This window comes from Bactrocera dorsalis, chromosome 3 (assembly GCF_023373825.1).
Source record: "Bactrocera dorsalis isolate Fly_Bdor chromosome 3, ASM2337382v1, whole genome shotgun sequence".
NCBI lineage: Eukaryota > Metazoa > Arthropoda > Insecta > Diptera > Tephritidae > Bactrocera > Bactrocera dorsalis.
The window spans coordinates 62,576,697-62,594,183 of NC_064305.1; the positions used below are offsets into that span (position 1 = coordinate 62,576,697).

General features: G+C 35.8%; 4 protein-coding genes across 4 annotated transcripts in view; 1 reads left to right on the forward strand and 3 right to left on the reverse strand.

The window, feature by feature from the left end:
* Positions 1–1,618: 1,618 nt before the first annotated feature.
* Positions 1,619–8,566, forward strand: LOC105224638 (uncharacterized). Its single transcript, XM_011202790.4, has 5 exons — positions 1,619–1,972; positions 2,158–2,325; positions 5,411–5,566; positions 5,680–5,871; positions 8,258–8,566. The coding sequence occupies exons 1-5, from the start codon at positions 1,913–1,915 to the stop codon at positions 8,327–8,329; spliced, it is 648 nt and encodes a 215-aa protein (XP_011201092.2). The 5' UTR covers positions 1,619–1,912; the 3' UTR covers positions 8,330–8,566.
* Positions 8,567–8,684: 118 nt separating this feature from the next.
* Positions 8,685–11,476, reverse strand: LOC105224640 (protein late bloomer). The gene is made up of 5 exons (XM_011202791.4): positions 10,866–11,476; positions 10,484–10,657; positions 10,253–10,408; positions 8,980–9,177; positions 8,685–8,895 (listed from the first exon to the last, which is right to left on the reverse strand). The coding sequence occupies exons 1-5, from the start codon at positions 10,923–10,925 to the stop codon at positions 8,743–8,745; spliced, it is 741 nt and encodes a 246-aa protein (XP_011201093.1). The 5' UTR covers positions 10,926–11,476; the 3' UTR covers positions 8,685–8,742.
* Positions 11,477–12,794: 1,318 nt separating this feature from the next.
* On the reverse strand, positions 12,795–16,527 carry LOC105224641 (polypeptide N-acetylgalactosaminyltransferase 3). Its single transcript, XM_011202792.3, has 7 exons — positions 15,859–16,527; positions 15,436–15,536; positions 15,080–15,260; positions 14,621–14,790; positions 13,962–14,419; positions 13,111–13,899; positions 12,795–13,015 (listed from the first exon to the last, which is right to left on the reverse strand). Exons 1-7 carry the CDS (start codon positions 15,990–15,992, stop codon positions 12,854–12,856), a joined length of 1,995 nt encoding a protein of 664 aa, XP_011201094.1. The 5' UTR covers positions 15,993–16,527; the 3' UTR covers positions 12,795–12,853.
* A 738-nt stretch (positions 16,528–17,265) lies between these two features.
* Positions 17,266–17,487, reverse strand: part of LOC105224663 (protein late bloomer) — a 4,301-nt gene continuing 4,079 nt past the window's right edge. Inside the window, exon 5 of the mRNA XM_049452433.1 lies at positions 17,266–17,431. Coding sequence (XP_049308390.1) covers positions 17,360–17,431 — 72 coding nt within the window. The 3' untranslated portion in view covers positions 17,266–17,359. The remainder of the gene's footprint in view (positions 17,432–17,487) is intronic.

Sequence of the window (17,487 nt, forward strand, 5' to 3'; positions counted from 1 at the left end):
ATATGGCTATATGGTTTAGTTTGCAAAATTAAGTGACAATTTTATCTACAAATGATTTTTATTTAAAAAGTTGTTTCTTAACCCTTATTTGCTAACATAAGAACTCGCAGACCGATAATAAAAGCTCTCTGCCTTGAAAAGTTGAGCTTTTTTTGTGCTTTCAAGTCGCTTTAGTACTTTCGTTCTAATTGTTAGTCGTGACAGCTTTTAATTAAATTAAAAACAAAGTTTTTAAGTATATTTTCATATATGGTTAGAGATATTATCTCTTTTAAATTAAAATTAAAGATATCGGTAATTTTTATTGATTTAAACATAAAACATAATATTTTCTAGATTATGGAAACATTGAAACGAAGAGTTCATGACTTTGAACTTATTCTTTTAGGAAACTAGAGAGTCATAAGAAGTTCCAATCAGATTTTGAAGTTATAGAAAAAGCAGAAAGATGTCCATTTAGACGTTGAATCAGTTGTTAATCTTGGATCGTAATCACAAGAGAACCTACAAGTAGAATAAAATTCATACAGACAAAGCACTCAGTGGGATCTTTGATAGAAATTTTACTTTGAAAAAAAATTGATAAATGTTTTAAGGTTGGCGTTCCGTTTATCCATCGCATCTGAAGCCTGAGGGCCATCAGTTTTGGCATCCGATAGAAGTATTTAAAGGACCACTCTTTCGAACCCATAGCTTATGGCTTCCTAGGTTTTGCTGAGGGGACCGATAGACTTTGAATTTAGCAGAATCAGCGCTTGTCGATATGGTTCTTCGCTCCTCTCCAGCCTTATTACCCTCCAGTGATGCGTGAGTAGTATCTGAGGATCTCTTCAATCAATTTCGTTGGGGAAGGTTCAGTTTGCAGCCAGACGTGAGTCATAGGGCGAAGCGGAAGGTCCGGTTTGTCCACAGTTTCCAGTCTGGCTCCCTTCCATAGCTCCCCCATTCGGGAGACTGCTGATCGGTCATTGGCACATCAATGAGCCGTCCATCTAAGTCCATCCGGGTGACTCGTAGTTTCCTCTGACTACCTTTAGGAAGACTGAGGAGGTAGCCACCGCCACTCTCTTCCATTCCATGCGGGAGATGTCACCATCCTCCCTGCTGCGATCGAACAGGCCTAGCTCTATTGAGCCAGCGGGGAAGGTACTCTGCGGCCTACTAAGGTTTTAATGGAAGGTGGTTGCGACATTAGTCCGTCAGCTATTTGTGATGTATGTCACCGCATCATACTCAGGTGTTAGAATGTCGCAATCACGAGCTCAGGGTTCTACCAAAATCCTTCAGAGCTAATCCTACTCATAATCCGGTTTCACAGTTACAGTCATCAGAAGTTGAAAGGCCGCAGGTCATTTAGCGTTACCCAGTATGCGCCAACTTCGAGGGGATCTGCACTACATTCCCATCAATAAATATAATTTTTATACAAAATTTTCTATTCTGAAGTCCACAATGCCGCATGTAGAGTTCTGCGCAGTCTTTGACAAATACCACAAAGGCATTCTTATTCGAGTTATCGGCAGGCAGTGCGTTGTAAATCCCGTCTGCTCATAAGTACATAAGTATATTTATAAATAAGTATGTGTATACAGTTGTTAAGTATTATGCGAATTCCCCGCAAAATTATTTTAGTTGATTTGCGCGCTTCACAGCGAATGAGTTTGACGCCGTCTATCGGCAGACGGTCGCAGTTCATTGCAAATGGGCACGCGTAAAAACTCTATTACGTCGAAGCAAGGAATTCGAAAATAGATTTAATACAAGCAAAGCGATTTTAGTGAATGAAATTAAACAAAGTGCAAATACAAGTTGTATAAAAACACGGAAAGTGCCAAATTAGTGCAAATAAAACGAAAATAAATAAATTAATGAAAAAAGTGTTCAACAATAGCAATAAGTAAATAAAATCGCAATGATTTTTGCAACACCTTTAATAAGGCACATGTACTTGTGCGCCAACACGCTTTGCCTAGTGAGTCTTCTCCATCTTCTCGTACTTGCAAGTTTTTTTCGTTTATTTACACTTTTACACTTCTTATCTTCACGTTCCCAGCAATCTAACTGCTCATTCACCTATATTTTTTTAATTACTTGAAATCGTCGTTACTTTTAAAAGCTTTTGCAAAAATATACTTGTATGTATGTGTGTGTTTACAGATCGTCGGTTTGATTATGGTGTTATTAAGTGCGCTCTTCATGGACTCCGTGCAGAATCTGCATTTGATTTATTGCATACTTGGCTTAATGGCGGGTCTCCTAACGGCTCTGACCTCTTTAGTTGGCTATCGGGCCATAAAGCCACCGAAGGCTGCCTTGATGTGGTTGGTAAGAATGTATTGCTAATTAACAATTTGTAATGTAGAAAGTTGAAAAGTTTCTTAGAATTAAGAATTATAAGGAAATTGGAAATTAAAGCACAATTTGACCTAATTTTTGAAAGAATCTGGAACTAAATTCTATTATAATAAAGTTTTTCAGCAAATCAAGACCAACTGTTTACTGTTAATGGTTTTGTTTTAGTTACTACAGTGATCGGTGGAAACCTTATCTCAAAACTGTTGTAATTTAACGGTATATTCAGAAGCACGGTAAAAATTTTGATAGATAAAGGGTCATGCAGAATTTAGAAAGGTTGTGTTCGGCTCGAGAAATGATAAAAAAACTTATCATTCTTTAGTATCCAGAAGGTAATTAGCAGGAGTTAAATGGTACATTATTTAAGGAAAGGAAGTAAATGATCATAACTTATGTACTTTGTTATAGAACTTTAAAGTAAAGCCTCCGAAGAGATTAGTCAAGGACAGAATTTATTTTTACTATCTGATCCAGTATGACTCGGACTGACAAAAAAGTTTTTAAGTAGTATAATACAAATCTTTAATTTCGCCAAAATATGTTCCTTTTGAACTCTCTGAAGCGTAGCAACGTTCCAATGTTCCATAAGAGATGTTCAGATCCTCTGGTATAACTTTCTGTGACATCTGTGTCAAATTTTACATCAAAATTATAGTAAGTGTTTAGTATACGCTTGACTTTCTGAAGTACATAAAGTGAAGTCGACGATTTTTACTATGAGTGAAATTATTCAACAAAATAGTTCCACTAAATTTTTTTTGCGGAATCCAATTTCTGGTCCCGAAACATTCAGAATGTTGGAAAAGATCTTCGGTGATAATTGTTTGTCGCGAACATTGTGCTTTTGATTGGTACAAATTATTCAAAGAGGGTCGAGAAGGCATTGACGACGAACCATGTCCAGGATTAACATCAACATCAACTGATGATCAAACGCGTCAATAAAATAAAGGAATTGGTGCTTGAGAATCGACGATTAACGATCAGAGATCTTACTGGCATTTAAATAGGCCGGAATGATGGGCTGACAGCTCTTAGTTTTTGCACCGCGATAATGTACCGTCGCATACTGCATTGATTCTTCGTGAGTTTTTCGCCAAATTTACAAACAATATCGAGCCACAATCAACGTATTCGATTGATTTAGCTTCGTGTGACTTCTGGCTTCGCTATGCGCATTGAAGGGTATTCCAAAAATTGACTTTAACAACTGTTTCGAAGAGCGTTGGCACAAGTGTATTGGGGATTACTTTGATCTATGTCGGCGGTGTACGGAATCCTGTGCGGAATCCTAAAGTTAGTCAGTTGTTTCATAATTTCAAAATGATTTTAATAGTATTACTAGTTATTGCATATATATATTGTATAAATTATTCAGATTTATATTCATCCAAACAGATATTTATTTCTCGTCAGTTTAAATTATATACATATGTACATACATATATTGAGTTGTCAAAAAAGTCTTGCTGTATTTTTATTAAATCAGTTCGTGTGGCACCCATACATCGAGCTTCTTAGTGACTCCAAGCTTTTTCAAATGATTTTTAACGGTCTCTTTCGATCAATTCAGCGATTTTATCGCAATTTTCGACGACAGGCCTCCCGAAGCGTGGCGCATCTTCGACCACCTCTACTCCAGAACGAAAACGTTGAAACCATCATTGTGCGGTGGAAATGGAAACTGTATCGGGTCCATAAACTGCACAAATTTTATTGGCGGCTTGAGATGCATTTTTGCTTTTATCGTAGTAGTACCGTATCTTCTCTTTATTTTGCTCCATGTTTGCGACGCTATAACTCACGAACGACTTAAAAAAAACGACAATCAATCAAACACGTGTTAGCGCGTGAAATGGGCTTTCCAAAAAGGTATAGCATGACCCGATGCGACGAATAAGACTAGAACTACGCGCTTTCAACTAGCGAAAATACAGCAAGACTTTTTTGACAACCCAATATTAACGCTCCATACATATTTTACAGAATATAGAAAGCTCTAAACCAAAAGTTCACAGAACTGGGCAGAACAAGAGGCTCTAAGATTAAGATTTACTTAGATCCGAAATTACTACTAATTTTCAAGTTGTGTCTCTCCACAGCAGAAGGAATCTGAAATCTGAGAACAAATGACCCAGTAGTAGATAAAGTAGAGTCTATTTTGAAACGTTGTTTCGTCTTATTTGTTGATAGATTGGTAGGGTACAGATCTAGCCGCGTGAGGAAAGCTTTCAAGAATATACTTAAGGTTAATATTTGAGGAACTATGGACTTGCGGTGATAGCAACCATATTAACCCACAATTGCATGTGGATTTTTTCCATCACTGGTCCCGACTGAGTCGGTTTGAATGGATTGAGTGCAAAAGGGTTTTTGTGTCAGATGAGAACTGTAATAATTTGGGTAAAAGATGCATGTTTATGGATGTTTCTCTGCTGATGGATTTGCTCTTTTGAGGTGCTTCACAGAAAACCTGAAAGCCGTTGGAATGATAAAATTGTATGAAAGGCTTTACTGAAGTCAACTGTAATGCAGACAGTGACCCGTAATATCAAAGCAAATTTGGTGCTCAAGGGGCCCAAGAAAACTATATTGTTACTTCATAGTTGCCATCAAAGTCAACAGATGCCAATCCAACAGAGAACATTTGTTATTTAAAAAGACTTAAATACTTCATCATACCTGGAGGTCGCTTCCTGTGGAATATGCGGAAAATTTAATTGCAAGATGCCATCAAAAATGTCAGGCTATAAGAATGAACAAGAAATCGGATATAACAAAAAAATATATTTTCTTTAATTAAGTACAACATTTTTCCAATAAACGCTAACGAAAACGTTATATTGTGAATGAACTGTACATAGTTTGGATAACAAACATTTGCAGCATGACATACAACTGATCAAAGTACATACCTAGGATTACTCATTCGGACTAAAGAACAGTCGATATCTTACATTTATTTATATTCTTTACTTTGTGGTTTTTTCTATATCAAGTAAATAACGGAATGTGAATTACATGAATACTAGACAGCGTTTTTATTTCTTTTAAGTATTGTGCCTTGGTTACAATCATATTCGTCACTCAAATGTATATTGTAACGCATCTCGAAGCGACGAGCATAATCACGAGCACAGTCGAAGCCGTAGAGTTGCTGTGGGAAAGGGAATTGGTGGAAGAAGGTCCAATGGCTGATATTGAAAGTCGAGTAAGTGCGCATAAAATTTATAAAAATATACAAAATACTCAAAAATATTTTTTCATTAAAATAGTTTTAATAATTTAACTGAGTATTTTTTTTAATTTTCCTTAATTCTTTAGTTTCATTGCTGTGGCCTGCATAATTCTAGTGACTACACTTCAATCAATTTGCCACTGCCTGCTAGTTGCTTTTATGCCGAGAATGACGCCTGGGTCCATTATAATGAAGGCTGTTTGGAGAAGGTGAAATTTGCCGCTGGGAGAGCGAGCAATGCGTTATCCATCACTGGCTATACACTGGCTGTGGCGCAGGTAAACTTTAAGCGTAAATCAATATATCTTTTATATGAAACTGATAATTATATATTTTTGCCACCGGTCAGCAAATAAGCTTACAAAATGAAAGATCTCCCTTAGGTTTTGTTAGGTTAGGTAAATAGGGTGACTACTCGCCAGGCTGTGAATAATCCCACTTGGACTGTTAGAGACTCTTGTCGGCAAAACGCCTAGAGCCTGCCTGACTTTATGGAGGCGGTTAATTCAATTCCTTACCACGTTACGGTCAATGGGACAGTGGCCAGAACGCAAATCAATGTCGGGCCTGTATATCAGCTATCGGAGTGAATGCACACCATCCTAAAAGAAGCCGCACTTCGGAGAATTATTTCTGTTGCTACCTTCATGGCTTGAAACACACTACAGTGAGCTGACAGTCTGAGAAAAGAATTGATTGAAAGCTCCCAATAGCTCCTCCTCCAACTTTCTTCTTTAGCTTCGAACCATCCGTTAAAAACCACATTGCGCCGCTTCTCCGGCGACTCCGTCCTACCCACGTATCTCTCGGAGGTATGTGTGCGGAGAAGATGCCACTAAGAGTAGATTGCGCGGCGCAGTAGTTCATGTTATCAGGGATAAAGTTGAAGTGAGAGATGATTTCGGAATGTCTCTCTTAATGTGTCCAGTTTCCTGGAGTCTTATAGCAACATCCGTAGAAATGGTATTAGCTTCAATATGGTTTCGTAAAGCCAAAGCACAACCTTTGGTGAGGGATCTCACCGATTCCCAATAGCTCTCTTACAACAATGTAAGTAGACCAACGCCTTCCTCATCATCTCCTCAATATTCGGCTTTCACGATAGATTTCTAGCAAAGATGAGTCCCATGGGTCGACAGAGTGAAGTCGAGAGCTCTCCAATGATAAACGAGTACATCCGAGATTTTATACCTTCGTGTAAATAAAACCAGTTCAGTTTTCTTTAGATTGACAGCAAAGCCGTTTCTTTCTGCCCAGATTGTTACTACATTGAGGAGTCATTGTGTTAACTTTAGCTGACAGTTTAGCAACCCTAATACTTCCGCTCTCTACTCGACCATATAACATACATATATATACATATAACATAGAGCATAGAATATTAATAGATAGGAATGAGGTGGCTTCTACAATTTTGGAGATAATTATTTGGTATATGGATTTATGTACACGTTATCACAGAAGATGGAGCGTTGAACCGTTATGACCACCGTCGGCAGCTTGGAATGAACTTTGTTATCAAAATCAGAGTATAGGCGTAGGAATTTAATAAACAATTGGGAGGTTAGCAAACGGATTCGTTAATTGATCTAAACGGAAACTTTTTTTGAAAGTAAATCTCAGCTCGCGTATGAGTAGTATGATTCATCAATACTATACACGAGGGCGGTCCAATAAGCACTTCGAATCTGATTTCCAGAAGGAAAATCGCGCAGATAAAGCAATTGTCTCAACTGCTGCATCAACTATTGGATATGAGAAAATCGTGAGAAAATGCAGCGTTAGCTCACTTCGTACAACAAGCGCTACCTTAAAATCACTACAAAAAGGTGTTAATCGTTCTTAAAGCGCAATCTGAAATACTTTTTATGTTGTTGCGTGACTGTCGTCTAAATATGGATCCAAAGGTATATATCATTAAGTAAACAATAATTCCATAGGTTGATAAGGGACTGGTCCCCGTTTTCTGGGATTCAAAAGGTGTGATTTACACCGACTATCTAATGGAGCCGAAGTTACTGGGCTGATTTAACCCTAGTTGAAGAAAAACGATCCCATTAGGTGAGGAAAGAAGTGTTCTTTTACCGTGACGATAGTAGATATGACCCAGGCTTGATTTCCGCTACGATATTTTCCAGATTCGGCTCTATACGATCTTTTGTTTTGTTTTTCTTGGTACCTAAGGATGGTCTGTACTGCAGATAGACGTCCTTGAACCGCTGCCACGCCCACAAAACGCTATTAAACGAAAAGCACCATAACTCACCATTAATTGAGATACATATGTATATAACTATAATTTGACACCGGAGATCGTAGTAACAAGTGACATCTGTAGGCTATTTTTTTAACTTTTCAAGAACACACCAAAATATTCGGACTTCAGGACATTTTTCTGAATTTCTTTTTATGTTGTTGTTTTATCGGCGGAGTTCTGCTGACTTGACAGTTCTTGGCCGTATAAAAATCTAGGTCCGTTTCGGTTACGTTGACCCGACTGTCGTGGGAACAGACTGATTTGTTTTTATCGAAATCTCTTCGTAATAACAATTTATCATTTTGCCCGTGATTATAAATAATAAATTTTTAATTTTTAAATATTCGGTTACACCCAAACTTAGCTCTTCCTTACTTGTTTTAAAATATTTTTCATTTTTATTCCAGCTGCTGGCTTTGATATTCTCATTCATACTGACTTTAATTTACCATCGAACTGGAGATTATGAAACCTTATAGTATAAAAAACATAACTATTTGTGTAAATACTTACTAGTATTCTTTAAGTAGTAAAAAATAGTTTTTTATTAAATAATTGTATATGCATATATACAATTCTAGTATACATACTATTTACAATAAAATATTTTGGTACTAAATTTTCAGAAATGAAGATGTGTGAAAGTAGTTGCATATTGTGAATTTACAAGCATATTTTAATTAAAATAGTTTATTCATACCTATGTTATATACCATATATGTATGTATGTTTATACAATATATCTACAATTAATTTAAGATAACCTATAATTTGTTGGCACTAGTGTATATAACAGTATTTTCGAATTTTTGTATAATACATGTAATTTGAATAAAAAAAAATTGTTTTTACCAGACTTTTGCATTTCATATTTGCTTTACTACCAATTTAGTTAGTTCGACAAGAGGTGAGTTCGCGAATTGCAATGATTGATGCGTTGCACCGGCTGCGCTGGCACATGACCATCCTCTGGTGTGTGATCACTTGGCTGAGTGCGCTTGAAAAGCAAAATACTCAGTATGCACGAGTAGAGGAAGACTGCGCACTACAAAACGAACATATGGTCACATGTTTTTTACATATTACGGTATTTAATTAATTTTCTTCTTCATGTTTAAGCCCTACTTACTTCACAGATTAACAGTGACCAGTTGAAAATGTTTTCACGCTCCATGGTCTTGTGATATGACGTTTCCAGTGCTTCCACACAGCCGCGCGAAAATAAATTCGATTCAAGCGTAGCATTTTGGTAGCGATAACAACTCGCGGGCGTCTCCATACGTCTGTATTTGTAGTCATTGGCATTGTAGAGACCACAGCAGTGATACTGAAATGGAAATAATGAAATGTATATACTATGTATGTATGCATGTATGTATGTAAATAATGTTATGAACATATTGAAAATGATGATAATTAAGGTATATAATTAAAAATAAAATAATAATAATTAAAAATAAAATATATAATATATAATTAAAAATAATTAAAATTAAATTGGAATTAATTATTAAAAAAAAACTAATTTTTAATAGAAAAATTAAATAAAATAGATTAACCATAAATAGAAATATAAATAGCATATTGATAATTTATTAGAAAAAAAAAAATATTTAAACATTAAAAAATTATATAACCTATAAATAAATAATATAAAAAATTAAAAAATAATAATAATATAAATAATTATATTATAATAAAAAAAAAATATTGTATTGAAACATTTTATAACAAAATAAAACCACGAAATCAGTTAAAACTCTGGCTATCATATAAGTTCCATCTCAACTTTGGGAGCTTTGAATTATGAAGAAAAAAAACATTAAAAAAATATGACCAAAATAAAAATTTGTAAATAATAAAATAATTTTGAAAACTACGCTCAAAAGTTTTTTATTGCCTTAGCCTAGAAACAATATTAAAAACATTTTTCCGTAATATTTAATTAATTTTTTTTCTATTGCAAAAACACATACATACATACAAGTATGTTTATGCCGTTTGATTATCCAGCCTAAGTCGATACTCAGGGAGATATTTAAATACATAGGGAAAATCGTGAGATTTAAATACATTAACTTTAACTACTTTGCAGCTAACAATTTTAAATCGATTCTTGAATTCAAATTTATTTAATTTGTCTACATTATTTTAAGTCTAAGTAAGCTTTTTAACTCAGATACACATAGACATAAAATTTTAAACGAAAGAAATAATAATTTGACAAAATAAAATAAATAAATAAATAAATAAATGAAAAGCAAATGAAAATTATATAGACAAAAATTACCCAAAATGATTGAAATTATAAAAAAAATCATTAATAAAAGTAATTATTTTACATAATATAAAATGAAATATTATTATTACACCTGCTAAACAAATACTTTTAACACACTCACATTTATCTCCACCGACTGCATTCCATTCGGATCCACATCCACATCATCCCAGGCATCCTCCAGTAGATCCAGCGCATTTATGAAGAATTTCTGATGTTTATACGTCTGCATTTGCAACAACTGCGTGCACAACAACATCAGCATAAAGAACGAGTACTACAAGTTGCATTTTTTTTAAATAAATAAATAAATTATTAATAGATAGCAATAAAAATTTAAAGCAAAACATACAATCACATTGACGCCCAACGACTCGCAGATGACGCCATAACAGCCGAATAATGTGGCCATGCATACAAATGAGCCCAATATGATACCAACTATGCAGTATGTGTGCTCATCGGTATTCGGCACGGCAAACTCCAAACCGAATATATTCAAACAAACAATACAAATGCCCAGTAACTGCAAAAAGTTGTGGAGAAATTAGCGCAATAAGTGTAGAAGTAAATAAACAATAATAAATAATAAATGGGTCACACAATCACTAACAAAGTAAAGTGTGCAAAATGCTCGTAGAATGCCAACAACAATACTTAAGTACAATTGCACACAACGGCTTTTTTGATTTTTGCTCTCATATTTACACTTTTTTCTTTTGCGCTACACTTACCAAACTAAAGAAATTGAAAGCGAAGACGAAACACTTGACAGCCGCAAAAATCACACTCATTTTTTTATTTTATTTTGTAGTTTCGCTTGATTTTAACTGGACCGCCGTAATTTATGTAAATTAATTAACGTGAAATATGAAATATTTAAAATATACTAGCGATTTGTTTCCTTACGGCTCGAAGTTGTTACTGAAATCGGTGTCAGAAAATTGTATGCAAAGAAATAAATATTGAACATGGCTTGTCAATGACACCGGGCGATATTTTATTATTATTCTATTTTTTGTTTTATGCCCAACGAGCATTTTTGTATTGATGAAAGAAGTTGTTTGCGCGCTTGACGCCGGAATATGTGATGTATGGAAAGAAAAGATCAAAAATAAAGAAAAATGTAAGAATGACTTAACTACTAATTGAATAAAGCAGCTGCTAATACAACAATGAAAGTTTGATGAAAGGTTTCACCGCCTCAACGGGGTAAGCAGAATGGAGTGTAAAGTTATTTGGTGTGTTTTTACACCACTACTATAACAACAAAAATACAAGAAGAAACGTTAACTTCGGACGCATCGCTGCTATAATACCATTTACAGGTGCATATCTTAATGATGTTGATCCGTCAGTTTGTGTGGCAGCTATGTGCTATACTTATCCGATTGGACTAATTTCTTATGAGGTTATATCGTTCCTTGAATTTTAATCCATTCCAAATTTCCTGAAGATATCTCGTAAAATAAATAAAAAATGTTTCTATACCATTCAGTTTGGTTTGTATGGTTTGTTTTTATCTCCATACAACCCACAACGTTCCGTACCATCAATTGATGATAAATTGATTCGAATTACAAGGCATTCAAATCACTATTTGGTTTATTGGGTGTGTAGTTAAATGTACATAAATATTGCTGTATCGTCTCCTATCAAGTAGCGCATGTTAATGAACTTCATTACTGATAATGAGTAATATTAATATGCAGTACACTAACAAACACTAACTCATAAGATTTGGCAGCAAAACATTTGGCTATTAATACGGTAAGCGGCGTAAGCGTTCATTGCTCGTTAACACTCAGGCGAACATTTTGCATGTTTATGAGAGCGCATACATTAAATATAAATATGTAATTATAATTAAACAAATTAAAATGATTTTAATGCTAAAGTGTTGTTGTCTGATAGCCATCTGCTTGTATGGAAGTAATGAAGACGTTGGTTTCAGGTTTTATTTTTTTTTATTTCTTGGAAAAACAATTTATTTCATTTACTAGCAGCAGTAGTAATAATTAGCGGCGATAGCAATTCAAAGCTTAAAATTGTTTTAATAGCATATAGTTAACTGACAAGTTAGACAGCAAGAGTATATGTTTTCTCGCTAGGCTTTAGTAAAAACTTATAAGCTAGAAAATATAAATTAGTTTTTATAAAAGGTATGCAAAAGCGTATGCATAATTTATAAGTGTTTTTTTTTTTTGTTTACAAAATTTCATATAAAATAGTGTTAAAATAAATAGTATAGTATAATTTAGTAAATAACGCCTACAGTAAGTCAAACAGGTATGTAATTCCATATATAAATACATATATTTCGTGGGTAAAGTATTGATGATGTTGCTTGGTGGTTATTGTTTTTGTCGATGTTATTGTTATTTTTTGTCGATTTTTCACAAACTGGTGGTTTTGGTAGCTTATATTTTGGTGTCCCTTTCGTGTTGTACGAACATAAAAACTCGTATTTTTATCTCCAAAATTTTCAAATAAAAAATATCACAAGCACACGGCGCTGGTATATATAATTCACTACAAGTTTTTCTACGTTTCATCGCACTTCACTTTTACTACTTAACTGTTTAATTCTAATTGTATACTAAAATTGTTTAATTTAATTGGCATTTTTAATTGCTTGTGCAAATCCGTGCTTTGATATCGTCTTTGTTTTTGTGTTTTTGCAAATTGCGTTGTGTTTGTTTGTGTATTTGTATAATGTTTTTTAAACTCTCCATGGCAGTGGTATGAGACCCCACTTCTGCGTGATGTCTTTGTAATCACAATTAATGGCAACAACGATTTTCTCCACTTTTTGGGTGCGTGGAATTTTGGCTGCCTTCAGTGTAAGGCAAAGCTTCGATTCGCGATGCGAAATGTGCTGAGTCTGCAAAATAAACAATAACACGTACGTAAACGCATATTAAATGTATAAAATTGAAAATAACATTTGATTAGCCAATAAAACACTGTTCTACTCACATCCATGTCGTAACTCCAAAGTTGGCGCGGATCGTCCAGGCACTGGGTCAGCTGTACATTGCTGGTTAAATTGCGACTCTTCAGCTGCTGTATGACGCCAAGTTTCGGCTCACTATACGTCAGACACACGTTGTCATTGGTCATTATCTGACCCTTTGGCGTTATGACATACATATCCATAGATTTGCTATGTACATTGCAGTCACCAACTGTGACCGATTGCACTGATGTGCGCGGCACATCTCTCTCCAGCGGCCGCAAGCACTTGTCGCGATCCAAATCGATTAGCGACATAAATTGCTCAGCATTATTGTCTATCTCTTCGAATATTCGTGGCCACTCGCGTGACAAACGACGTCCCGGTATGTTCTTCATGTGCGTCGTGTACGCTTGCGCACATTCGGTCTCACCATCAAGCCAGATTATTTTGCCAAAGAAGCGATTTGGTGCGGGAAAGAAATGCTCCGGCCAGATGTGCTCCAAATACCAAGAGAAAGGCTTGCATTTAAGTTTCTCACGCAGTGACAAGCGCTCGGTGACATCGATGCGTTCACGTGTCTCTAACGACAGACCGGATGTGTAAAGTAGTATGAAATATTGCCAATCGTCCATCCAAGTCATGGCCGCACGCGCCAAATTGTTGCCCAGCACTTCACTCATGCCACCCGGGAAGGTGTATGGCGTGGTGCTGCGAAATACGTGGCCGACATGTGAACAGGGACAGATTTCGATGCGCCCGCCGCACTGCCATATGCGAAAGGACATTTCAACGTTTTCGCCACCCCAGATCTGCAAGATATATAAACATATATTATGTCATGTAATATACCATGCAAAACATGCAAACTTACACGCATCTCCTTATCGTACGCGCCAATATCAAAGAAGTACCGTTTGTCCACTGCAAACAGTCCACCAGCCATTGCCGGTGATGCGATTGCCTGCGTTGGATCAGCATTAGCAGGCGCTATGCTGCGTTTATTGCCGAACCAGCGAAAACTCAGCTGCCAATTGAAGGCACCCCAATGGTTCTCAAAAGTTTTCGTATAACTGAAGTTATCATCGGAAATTATATCAATTACAGGCGCGACCACACTGTTGCGCGACTCCTTCACACGCTGCAGCAGCGGCTCCAGCCAGCCGCGCGTACACTCGCAATGCGCATCCAAGAAGGTCAACACATCACCCTTGGCATGCTCGGCGCCGAGCAAACGCGCTGGCACCAAACCGCCACGTTTCTGTATGCGCAGCAAGCGCGTTGGCACGGTGAGCACTTTAATGTAGGCCTCGAGTTGCTTCTTCAAATAAGCTGTAAGGCAAAGCGAAAGGTTAAACTAGCTCTAAAAAGGTCAACTGTAAGATGTTTAAATTACTGCTTTGCAGCAGCAGCGAACAAATTAGCTGCAGATATGCAAAATACAATAATGTGTTAGGTTGCAAGCAGTTTTCGTTTACTGTTGGAGTGTTTTGTTTTTGTGTTTATTTGTTTTTATTCAGTGATGACACTTACAGCGTTCGCTTGCATCGTCGACTAGTATGATTTCTTTGAGTAATTTACGCGGCGATCGGTTGATAACGCTCGTTATGGTGCGCAACAGCACCGACCAAGCCTCATTATGGAAAACTATAATCACCGATGTGGTGGGCAGCTCGTTGTTGATATATTTCTTGTCGCGACACCTGTGTAAGAGACAAATGAAAATAAAGCTAATTAAGTGTGTGCGACAGCGTAAATGATTTGATGATTTTGTTTGTTAAAAGATTTTATGCTTTGTCAGCAACTCAGGGCCATTGCACAAAATTTATATGCATATGTATGAGTGGAAAACTTGTTGTTAAACGCTGTTAGGCTTAATATTCACTGCCTTTTGGCACTGACGCTGATGAAAAAGCTGCTAATGTTTGCTTGATTTCTTCGCTGATTTGTTTAATTGTTTATGGTCATTGATCTGTTGTGCACTTTACTTACTCCTTTATTCTGTAATCTTTTAATGTACGATTCAAGGGTATGCGGTCACTGGCCAAAATATTAAAACTATTCAGTCTGAAGAAACGCTGCATGCGGAAACTTTCGCGCGCTGGCACTACGACCGGTCTGCCCTCCGCTCCCTCGCCAGCGATGGGATTGAAAAGATTTACGTTGTAGTCATCTGAAAAAAGTTGTTGATATTTAACGAATTTTTATAAATATTGATGAGTAGGCCCACACAAAACGTGTGCATAATAATGAATTCAAATTAAAATAAAATATAAAAAGAAATAAATAAACATTGCAGTTTTAGTGTTTAGCTCAAGTTTCATAAAAAAAATTTTATTTTTATTTACCTTCAGTCATATTGCCGAAAATATCGCCTTTGCCAATATAATGCGCCACTATGTTCTTCGGATGCCATAGCGAACGGCGGCGCGGTTGCGGTTTCGGATGGCTAAGTGTTGCGTTGTTATAATGGTGATTGCGAACGCGTGAAGAAAAAAAAAAACAAAAAGAAACAATTAAAATTTACATAGAATTGCTAAATAGTGGAATACAATTAAATGAAGGCGCTCAACTGTGATGGTCTGTTGCCACAGCACATTACACAGCACTAAGAAGCGTGGTTGACTTGCAATACTCTTGCCAAAAATGCGGTTGTAACGGTTTTTAACCAATTTGCAATTTATTAGCACTTTGTGCGCCATATATGGCACGTGGGCTACTTTTGTAGCACAAACACCTGTTCCAATTTATATATATTCAAATATACTTACACCTTATCCTGATCATTTGTTTGTATACTGGCAACATAAAGATTGATACTTAGCGCAAACATAAAGAATGCAAAAAACAGTAGAAACAGGTAGAGCAGCCATAGCTTCTTCAGTTGTTGAAATCTCAAACCCATTGCTAATTATGATTTCCTTCTATTTTTGCTGACGCTACTAATATGCTAATGCGTTGCTTGTTGTTATTACTAGAATTGATGACCACTGTCTGTGCGATCACTTTGTGTAATGAAACGTCTTCGTAGCGGTATCTTCGATTTGTTGCGCCGACTACAACAGTTGCTTGGCCAAAGCGTGAATGAGCTCTGTACGTTGTCGACAGCTTGTTTTTGTTTTGATTACAAATATGTTGAGTCTTTAGCGGCAGTGGCAGAGGAAGTCGTTGTGGCTGGTTTGTTGGTTGGATGGATGGCTGGTTTTTTTTGCTGGTTCCAACAGCTGGCACTGGGTCTTTTATTTGCAGCGGTTGCATGCAAAGATTGCAGTCGAAAAAATGTTGCTTACTTCATGCTTTCCCCGCATATTTTTGTTTATAAGCCGCAAACGAAGAAGCAAACTAAATAAACTACAAAAAATATTGACAAACTAATTTTGTTTGCAAAACCCGTCTTGTTGTGTAAACGTAAACAGTTGTTGATGAGCCATCATTGCGCAGGGTTGCTTTGAACGGGTGAGGAAATTCTTAGCGATGAAATAGAATTTCACGAATTTCATTTTAATTTTTATTGAAATAAAGCAAATTATAATTTAAATAATTTTGTGACGAATTTTCAGCTGTTTTATAAGCTTTTACAATTTGTATTTGATAATCTGTGAATTTCACTCAACTGTTGTTGGCGTGTTGTGCAATTTTTATGGAAAGCACTTCGCTTAAACGAAGCAACACTGTAAGCGAGGTCATAGACCCACGGCGCTGTGTTTATTGCGCAATCGGTAGTTCCTGTTAACGATGAGAAATTATTTGCATCCTTTTAGGCGTTAATTTACAAAGAATAATGGTAAAATAAAACATGTAATTTGCGGTAATTAAAAAAAAAAAACAGGTATAACAACAGTATTAATCGATTATATTTGTTCAATAATCGATTAATGTTGCTTAAATATGAGTTCACAAAACTATTTGAACATTTTTTATTCAAACAGAAGCTGCTGAGTACTAAAAATTAATTATTTGCACTCAAACAGTATTATAATATGTTTTTCTAATGTTATTGTTTTTGTTATTGTTGTAGCGGCAGAACATATTGCTGAAGTAATTTTCAGGAATGGTGCCGATTTAACAGCCCTTGGCCGAATAGTAATCCGGGTCCGTTCCAGTTATTTAGACCCGACTGTCGCGACCAAGGTTTTTATAATGTCTAATAATTTGGCTTCAATTATACAAATATAAAATTACATAAAATAAATATTTTATTATTATTATTCTTTAAAATAAAGCTGCTAATTGAAAATACTATGAAATTTATGCAGTTTAAGTAATAATCTGCTAGTAATAGCGCCTTCTTTCCACGTTTTTGAAATTGATGCCCAGAATGCATGCGACAATTATGGTAACACCCTGTAAAAAAAATAATAAATATATGAGAATAATTTCGTGAGGTATTAAATTCCGTT

What these genes read in the sequence shown, in the direction of transcription:
- LOC105224638 (XM_011202790.4), top strand. Translation starts at nt 1,913, where the DNA reads ATGATTTTTGCAACACCTTTAATAAGGCACATGTACTTGTGCGCCAAC. An exon ending in TGGCTGATATTGAAAGTCGA is followed by an intron (nt 5,567 to 5,679) that starts GTAAGTGCGCAT and finishes TTAATTCTTTAG; the next exon opens with TTTCATTGCTGTGGCCTGCA. An exon ending in ATACACTGGCTGTGGCGCAG is followed by an intron (nt 5,872 to 8,257) that starts GTAAACTTTAAG and finishes TTTTTATTCCAG; the next exon opens with CTGCTGGCTTTGATATTCTC.
- LOC105224640 (XM_011202791.4), bottom strand. Translation starts at nt 10,925, where the DNA reads ATGAGTGTGATTTTTGCGGCTGTCAAGTGTTTCGTCTTCGCTTTCAAT. An exon ending in CTTTCAATTTCTTTAGTTTG is followed by an intron (nt 10,658 to 10,865) that starts GTAAGTGTAGCG and finishes AACTTTTTGCAG; the next exon opens with TTACTGGGCATTTGTATTGT. An exon ending in TGCAGTCGGTGGAGATAAAT is followed by an intron (nt 9,178 to 10,252) that starts GTGAGTGTGTTA and finishes TTTCCATTTCAG; the next exon opens with TATCACTGCTGTGGTCTCTA.
- LOC105224641 (XM_011202792.3), bottom strand. Translation starts at nt 15,992, where the DNA reads ATGGGTTTGAGATTTCAACAACTGAAGAAGCTATGGCTGCTCTACCTG. An exon ending in ACAAATGATCAGGATAAGGT is followed by an intron (nt 15,537 to 15,858) that starts GTAAGTATATTT and finishes CGCAACACTTAG; the next exon opens with CCATCCGAAACCGCAACCGC. An exon ending in CGACGATGCAAGCGAACGCT is followed by an intron (nt 14,420 to 14,620) that starts GTAAGTGTCATC and finishes TTTGCCTTACAG; the next exon opens with CTTATTTGAAGAAGCAACTC.